General features: G+C 47.0%; 1 protein-coding gene and 1 long non-coding RNA gene across 2 annotated transcripts; both read left to right on the top strand.

Moving 5' to 3' along the window:
* The first annotated feature begins 939 nt into the window (after positions 1 to 939).
* LOC125548521 lies at positions 940 to 2,526 on the top strand. The gene is made up of 2 exons (XR_007301109.1): positions 940 to 1,849; positions 1,952 to 2,526. It is a non-coding gene; the product is annotated as an uncharacterized LOC125548521 (long non-coding RNA).
* A 1,507-nt stretch (positions 2,527 to 4,033) lies between these two features.
* LOC125546885 lies at positions 4,034 to 4,999 on the top strand. Its single transcript, XM_048710985.1, has 2 exons — positions 4,034 to 4,507; positions 4,978 to 4,999. Exons 1-2 carry the CDS (start codon positions 4,056 to 4,058, stop codon positions 4,997 to 4,999), a joined length of 474 nt encoding a protein of 157 aa, XP_048566942.1. The 5' UTR covers positions 4,034 to 4,055.
* The last annotated feature ends 3,855 nt before the right edge of the window (positions 5,000 to 8,854 follow it).

The following is an 8,854-nucleotide window of genomic DNA, read 5'->3' as shown; positions in this document are numbered from 1 at the left end:
AAGCATTTTGAGCAAGAGCCTCATTAAGCAACACCTCATCCCTCCTTGATAGAATTGGCTTTTCCTATAGACTCGATGTGATCTTGGATCACTAAAATAGAAAATGTAGAGCCTTGAACTTTGAGCTTGAGCCAATCCTTTTATCCTTAGTATTTTGAGGGGTCCACTTTTCTCATCCATGCCATGCCAATCATTAAGCTTTCCTGAAATATTAGTCTTGAAATAGTATTAGCTCAATGAGCTATATGTTGTTAGGAAGTACCAAAACCACCTAGGGATAGTTGCACTTTCAACGATCCAGTTGGGATCTTGGTGTGGACTCGTTCATTGTGATGGAGGACGGCGCTGCCTCCCTGGTGAATGGGATCAAAGGGAAGGACGTGAAAGTCGACGAGGCAGCGGCTGGGAGCCCGACGGTGAACACTGGAGTTCGTCCGGGGGCGATCTGAGGCCACCTCAACCGCCAGTGGAGGAGGCTTCCCAGTTGTAATCTCTACTCCTAATGTCTCAGTTGGTAGTCTCCGCTGGTCAATTTTCGTCCCACCAGAGACGGTTTTTTTCGTCCTCGATCCCACCTCCCACATCTCATCGATTCCCCCTGGACCCTCGAAAACCACGTTCGCGGCGCCCTCCTGATGCGTCCAGGTAGTTCCCTCACACGAACTATGCCAGAAAAACGGATGGAAAAAATCTACGAAATTAAACCAGCGAAAAAAGTTCCAGGGCGAGCGAGTGAGGCGTCCAGAGAGCCCTCGAGCGAGAACACCGCCAGAGGACATTCCTTCCCCACCGGCATCGCACTATCTCCGTACAGAGCAGCCCTCAAATCCCTATCTCCGTTCGCTGCCGCCGCTGCCGATCCCACCTCCACCGATCCCCTTGCCACCACGCTCGCGATCCAGAGTGTTCCGTTTCCCATCTGGCCCTTCCGCATGTCTCCCCTATCTCCATACCGATGGCCGCGTATTTGCCGCCTCCTCCTTCCCCCGTCCATGGTGACGGTGCCTGCGTCACACATAGACCCTGCCCCATCCTGTATGTTGGTCATTGATGGGGTGAGAGGCGCGACCACGATCCAGTTGGGATCTCGGTGTGGACTCATTCGTTGTGATGGAGGACGGCGTTGCCTCCCTGGTGAATGGGATCAAAGGGAGGGACGCGAAAGTCGATGAGGCAGCGGCTGGGAGCCCGACGATGAACACTGGAGTTCGTCCGGGGGGCGATCTGAGGCCACCTCAACCGCCGGTGGAGGAGGCTTCCCATCCATGTGTTCCTTCCCTCTCCCAATTCCTTGCTTCCCATTGGAATCCTAGATGGGAGCTGCTGGCCTACAATAGCGAGCAGCCGCTGGCCTACCTGAAAGGTCAGTAATTTTCGTCTCTGCATTTCTTGTATTTTAATTGATCGTTTTAGATTGTACAAGATGCTCACGATCTGTTTTCTGAAATTGCTAGGATAGTTTTAAGCAATAGGCAAACACCGTATTACATTTCATGTTTTTCCTCAATCCTTGTCCTTCTAGGCATCCATCACATGTTCGGTAATGACATGATGTTGATGCATAGTGCAGACTGGCATTTTTAATCACGTTAAAAATTCGGGTGAGGAGGATTTGATCTTGCACAATAGAATGTCACCAGGTTCTTGTAGAATGTCTCCACATCAGTTTCCAGCATGGTCTCTGCTATTTGTCCATACGGGCAATAAACATGCCATGTCATGCATACTAACAGCACCAATACAGATACTTATGCTTGCTGAATTTTGTAGGTGAGAGGAGACATCAGATCATGTTGCAATGTCGTTGGCATGGTTGACTGTACAATCTTAAAACATGTTTACGGAAAATGTAAGTACTACATGACGTTCTCATACATTATCTTTCACATTTACTCTTTCTCTCCTTTTTTTATTGAAATCTACAGTCACTGTTCATGATGTATTACTGCAGGAATGCAGGAAAGATCATCCGGAAAATGGACTGCTTCAACTACATTTTTTCTGATGTACTCCTTGTGTAAAGAAATATAAGACCTTTTAGATCACTGATCTAAAAGGTCTTATATTTTTTTACACAAGGAGTACTATCTAATGTAATTTCTTTTCTGATAGTGGCATCGAATACTTCACAGTTTTGATGGCCTCTTGATTCATGCCATTAATATTGTTTTCCACTAACCAATGATGGTTTTCAGTATAAACTTTTCAAAAATCCAAAATCCCTTCCACGTACTAGTCAATTTTTGAAAATTGACCCAAAAAAATTCCAGTGCGTTTCTCTGGTTTAACTCTTTCTTATACTCTTTAGAAGCTATGATGAAAAAGAAGTAACCATTCTAAATCCTCTTATGGTCTTCTATGTAAAAGCATCACAAGGTTACCCAGTACTATTATTTAGTTCTTGGTTTTCCAGGATGTAAATTCCTTCACTGCATGTATATACACTTTGTGAGTTTTTAATAGTTTTAAGGGGAATTTCAGGCAAAAGAATTCATTATTATTATTTTAGTGATTTTCATTTCCTAATATTTAGCTTTATTCATGTTTTTGAACATGAAAGATCTTCTTGGTGATACCTCGAATTTTCATGCAAGTGCAGAACGATTTTAGGGTTGTGTTCACTCTTTTCTTTTAATGCTCGGTTGTGTCCTCTTGTAATGCAACATTACCATATTGTTGGTAGCTCTTATTTTTTATGTGTCTCTTCACATTTCGATGCCTCTTCATTTCACTAAGAATGGAGTATGGAGGACCAAAATGCTACCAGGGAACGTAGGCGTAGCAGTACCTAAAATTAGTCCACCTTGTGCTGGGTTTGTGTAGTTCCACTTGTATTCAAGTTTGTATAGATCATTGTGATATTAATAAATAATGATTGTTATTTCTTAACACTTGATTGACCAATTTTTCCACGGCGGTGGCCATAACATTAAGACTGGAGCAGGCTTTGGTATTGATTAGATGAAGTTGAGGCTCAATGGAAGTATTTGGGGGAGCAAAAGCTTTGTCCCAAATCAAGCATCATCGCGTAGATGTACTTCAGTTTCGGTTGTATGAGTAACCTCCTTGTTTTAGTGTATTTTCTATTGATTCCCTTTCTCACATGTCCATTATATTGTTGACGTAATATAAGAATGAGATACGTTACAAAAGCGAGAAGGTTTCTATTAGAGAGTATATTGTTTTTGTGTAACCGTCTCTAAGCGGAAAACAATGGAGGTATGTTTCTCTCATGTGCTTTAATCATATGCATACATGGTTGCGTATTATTAGAGCAACCCATTGTATTAGAGTATTGGTTCAATATTAAAACCAGTTCAATATTAAAACAATTTATATTGCGATCCCAACTAACTTGATCTTACTCTGTACTTTTATTGACAGAATGGGGACAAGAGAAGCTTGGTTTATATAAAACTTGGAATAGCTGACGAGTCAATGGATAAGTCAAAGGTTTGGAAGCTTGTGGAGATAACTGATACATCTCAGTGCAGATCATTAAAACTGGATGATAGTATTAGCACAGCTAAGGTGATACTTCTTCCCTTGCCTTTTACCTCTGTATATTTTTGAATATGCATCATTTTCTAGCAATATTGTGGGTGCACTGCCATTTATAAGGTTGCTATTTTGTTAAATTAATTCACGGTGTGATTTCTACGTGTAGAACACTATTTTAGCTCTCGTTAGATGCTTAACGTTTGACAAGTGTCTTACGGACATGAACAGTCATTATGACTGCTAAGTGAAGCTATATCTTCAGGATCCAATTCCAACCACGTCGACCAGAGCAGCTCTGCTATCGCTGAAAGCGTCCGGTGCAAGAGACTACCGGACGGGTGCGAGTGCTTCGCGACGCGGGTCAAGAAGCCACCAGCTGAGACAACGATTGGAAAGGCAGCACCACCATCGTCTCCCTCCGCACTCACAGCCACGCGTCGGATGTGAGCTCGCACGCGCACGTGGTCGACCAGTACCACCGCCGCAGATTACTCCCCGCCGTCGTGTCTACGTCGTCATCGTCGTTGCTGGAGGACGACCCCGAATATGGTTACATGCAGACGTTGGTAGAGCGCGACGGGTTCATGCGCGCAATGCCGCCGCCGAACTGGCCGTTCAAGGGCCACTCCATGTCATCCCCGGTGGACCCGATCGCGTTCCACCTCCTGGAGCTGGACCTCCCCGCGGACGACTCTGACAACCGGCGCCAAGGCCCGCTCTGGCACCGGTGGAACCGAAAGCTCCAGTTCCACCTCACGCAAGAAATCCTCGCCGACCTCCTCCACCTCGACGACAACGGCGCCTCCTCCGCAACTAGACTCCACGGGCCGGCGCTGCTATCGAAGGTGTGGAGCACGGTGAAGGCGTTCCCGGTGGTAGACTGCAGGGTGGTGGGTAACATCGATGCGCTGGTGGCACTGGACCTGCATGTCACCCAATTTCGTTGTCTTCGGGGATTAGATGATGACACATGGACACCATTCGATGGCAGTTCGATGTTTTTCAGGTATGAATTCCACCTGTTATTCAATACTACTATAAGAAAAGTAAGGAAATGCTCACCCTCTTCAAAATGTACTGTTAGAGTTGTGTCGAATATAGTGTACAAGGTAGGTTACAGTTGGACTATGAGTTGTATTGTGTTTACATAGGATGTGGAGTCGTGTCCTAGTAGGACACTTGTATCCTACGCCTCTCATATATATATAGCGGGGGTAGACACACGATGTAACCTATGCCAACATAATAGCATCGGAACGCAGGGGAAGCCGGCGACATGTGCCAGCGTCAAAGGTGACCGGGTGTGGTATTGTAGCGGTGTCATGGGGAGGAGCGTCCATAGTCAGGCCCCGGGGACGTAGTCATATCGGTGAACCACGTTAACAAATCTCGGTGTCGTGTTCGTGTGATTGCTTGGTCCTCGGATGATTGACGGCATGCCTCAGATTTATTCTAACAAGTGGTATCATGAGCAAGGTTCGATTTGAAGAGGCTGTGAGAGTTGATCTAGAGAAAGGTTTGATGTGTTGGTCTGTGACGCCCGGATAATCAAGCTGCAGTAAACCTCTGCTGATGATGCCACGTCACCTCGAGTACTATTGCTAATCTCGCGTTAGTTCGAAACCTCGAGTACCCCTGTGCGCTTAGGATTAGACCGGCGTGCTGACCTCTCTGTTGTGCCTAGGTGGGGCTGCGACGTGTTGATCTTCCGAGGCCGGGCATGACCCAGGAAAGTGTGTCCAGCCAAATGGGATCAAGCATGTTGGGTTATGTGGTGCACCCCTGCAGGGAAGTTAATCTATTCGAATAGCCGTGATCTTCGGTAACAGGACGACCCGGAGTTGTACCTTGACCTTATGACAACTAGAACCGGATATTTAATAAAACACACCCTTCCAAGTGCCAGATACAACCCGGTGATCGCTCTCTAACAGGGCGACGAGGAGGGGATCGCCGAGTAGGATTATGCTATGCGATGCTACTTGGAGGACTTAAATCTACTCTCTTCTACATGCTGCAAGACGGAGGCTGCCAGAAGCGTAGTCTTCGACATGACTAGCTATCCTCCTCTTATTCCAGCATTCTGCAGTTCAGTCCATTGATATGGCCCTTTACACATATATCCATGCATATGTAGTGTAGCTCCTTGCTTGCGAGTACTTCGGATGAGTACTCACGGTTGCTTTCTCCCCCCTTTCCCCCCTTTCCTTTCTTTCTGGTTGTCGCAACCAGATGCTGGAGTCCAGGAGCCAGACGCCACCGTCGACGATGACTCCTACTACACTGGAGGTGCCTACTACTACGTGCAGGCCGCTGACGACGACCAGGAGTAGTTTAGGAGGATCCCAGGTAGGAGGCCTGCGCCTCTTTTGATTGTATCCCAGTTTGAGCTAGCCTTCTTAAGGCAAACTTGTTTAACTTATGTATGTACTCAGATATTGTTGCTTCCGCTGACTCGTCTATGATCGAGCACTTGTATTCGAGCCCTCGAGGCCCCTGGCTTGTATTATGATGCTTGTATGACTTATTTATGTTTTAGAGTTGTATTGTGATATCTTCCCGTGAGTCCCTGATCTTGATCATACACATTTGCGTGCATGATTAGTGTACGATTGAATCGGGGGCGTCACATGGTCGGTATCGTCTGCACAGGAAGTTGTCGTAGTGCAATTGGTGCGCGCGGTTGAGGTCGGATTGTGACGCGGCTAGCGTGTGCGGCTCAATCGCATTGCAAGGCATTGCGGTGCGGAGGTGCGCGTGGCACAAAGCGACGCTCGGACGCAGCGCAGAAGCCAGGCGGCTGAAGCAGAGGCAGCGACGCACGTGCGGGATGGCCCAGCGGGGTTAGCTAGTGCGTTGTGTGGCGGACACGCAGAAAGTTGGCTAGGCGTGCTACACTGCAGGGCTCCGCTGCAGGTCCGATCGACTCAGGGATTTGTTTTGAAAAGAAAAAGAGGACCGAGTCCTCGTGGACGATGCAAGGCTGCATATCTAATTGGCAGAAGGAAAAACATTGATTGAGCAGAGAAAATTCATCATTGGTTCGGTACATGCATCGGGAAAGCAAGGGCTGGGCTAAAGCAATTAGCTTAGCATTAGAGTTGAGCCATGGGAGCCACACCATGTGAAGGCCAAGAGCGATTTTTTGGTTGGAATTGCTAGTACGCGGAGGACCGGAGGTTCTGTTTGTGTACTTGGGGCATCACATGCAAAGCTCGGATTATTTTTCACAAAGTCAGCTGTACAAATAACTAGGGCGCCATCGGGTATCAGGTTTGAGATAGAGAAGTTCGACGGAACTGAAAACCTTGGGTTATGGCAGAAAAAGGTGAAACAATGTGTTGGCACAACATGGATGCTTTAAGGCATTGCGGAAAGTCATGCCAGTTAAGATGGAATTATCATGCGATGGATGAAAATTAACGGAATAAGATTTGCGAGCCTAGAGCGTGTTTTGCAGTCGGATAATTTTGGCCGGGTCGGACTGGAAAGTCTGACGGATCGACGCAAGTCGGTTGGAATAGAAGACGGTGGTGGGATCGGCGATGACGACATAGGAGCGTGATGCTGATTGTGACCGACTTCTTGGGCGTGGAAACATGTGGTGCAGGCCTGAGGGCTTGTGTGGCTTCAACAAGACTATGGCGCGGGGTTGATTCAAGATGGCGTACGCATGAGAGCTTGAAGTCGATGGGGCGCGTGGGTGGACTGATCATCTACCATGGAGTCATGTTGAAGGTGGAGCTGGATTGAAGGTGTAAGGATCCAGGGAATCGAAGCCTATTCAGCAAGAGGGAAAATCGAGTGACATGCAGATTGGACTGGAGCCCAGTGGTCGGATAAAAGCACGAAACTCGTCATCGGTCGGTGATGATCGGTGGTACTCTGCAGTGGGGGTTGAGTGGTGTGGTTTCGCGACCCTTGAGACTCGACTGGGACAGCGGAGGCTCGACACGGTAGTAGCGGCGAGTCGTGCGGTATGCACGGGACATGGAGACGGGCCAGAGATCTGGTGGTCATACATGTGGTGAGACAACTACGAATTTGACTCAGGATGACTATAAGCAATGGTGAAATTCCTTCTCAGACATGCGGTCAAGAAAGGAGCGGTGATGTTGAGTTCAGGTAACTCTTATGTGTGACATCCAATATGTGAGTTGTTCATTTTCACGCAGGTCAGTGATCAGTGTGTGATGGTGTTGAACGGAGCTCTGGAAGTTGGGAGCATACACTAGAGTAAAGAGGAACTTAATTTTGCTCGAGTGTTGACTGTGGTTAAGAAAAGAAGGGACTACAAGTTGCAGGTGGAGTCAGATGGAGTCTTAGCAGGGGTTCTCATGGGATAAGCTCAAGTCCAATGTACATGGAAGTTTGATGCATGGACGAATTCAAGGTGGCGGATAATATTCGCCAAGGTGGAGTTTGTTAGACTTGTATCCTAGGCCTCTCATATATAGCGGGGGTAGACACACGATGTAACCTATGCCAACATAATAGCACCGGAATGCAGTGGAAGCCGACGGCATGTGCCGGCGTCCAGGGCGACCGGGTGCGGTATTGTAGCGGTGTCATGGGGAGGAGCGTCCATAGTCAGGCCCCGGGGATGTAGCCATATCGGTGAACCTCGTTAACAAATCCCGGTGTCGTGCTCGTGTGATTGCTTGGTCCTCGGATGATCGACGGTATGCCTCGGATTTATTCTAACATGTGTTGGTTCGTCTCGCGGTCTCACCCACAAAAACAGAGGAGAGGAGCAGGGAGATCCTCCCTCACACTCGCCGGATCCAAGGAGCCCCGCCGCCATGCATTGTGGAGAGGAGCAGGGAGCTCCGCTGCGATGTAAGGTTATATCTATTGTTGCATCTTGTAATTATTAATTTGGAATAAATTATGCAATTGGCATTTATATATGATTTACTCTGTCCTTTTTGTAGGCAAACCAAGTCTGCAACGTTTGAATATTATACTCAGTCAGTTGCTTGGCTACTTATAGTCCTATTACTCTAGACTTATACTTGGTCAGTTGCCTTGTACATTATTCTGACATAAATGACACCATGTCTATGTGCAAGTGAGAAGGAGCTGGCCATCTAAAAAGATGTCAAATTAGTGTGGTACATGCTTCAGTACTGCAATTTGGAGTAGCAAGTAAGTATACATCAAAATAAAGTACTGCTTTAGTACAACATGCTTTAGTACAAACCATCTAAAAAGATGTCTAATTAGTGTGCATGAATCATGTTAAAACCTGCAGTGCCTACCTGCGCATTGATACTCATACCTGACGGTGATAAAAGTTGCATCTTGAAATTCAATTCTTTGATTTATGATGCTTAGCCATATGCACAATGGG

The sequence above is a fragment of the Triticum urartu genome, chromosome 3, assembly GCF_003073215.2.
Source record: "Triticum urartu cultivar G1812 chromosome 3, Tu2.1, whole genome shotgun sequence".
Taxonomy (NCBI): Eukaryota; Viridiplantae; Streptophyta; class Magnoliopsida; order Poales; family Poaceae; genus Triticum; species Triticum urartu.
The sequence above is the reverse complement of the archived record's forward strand: the minus strand, read 5'-3'. Positions and strand labels throughout refer to the sequence as shown.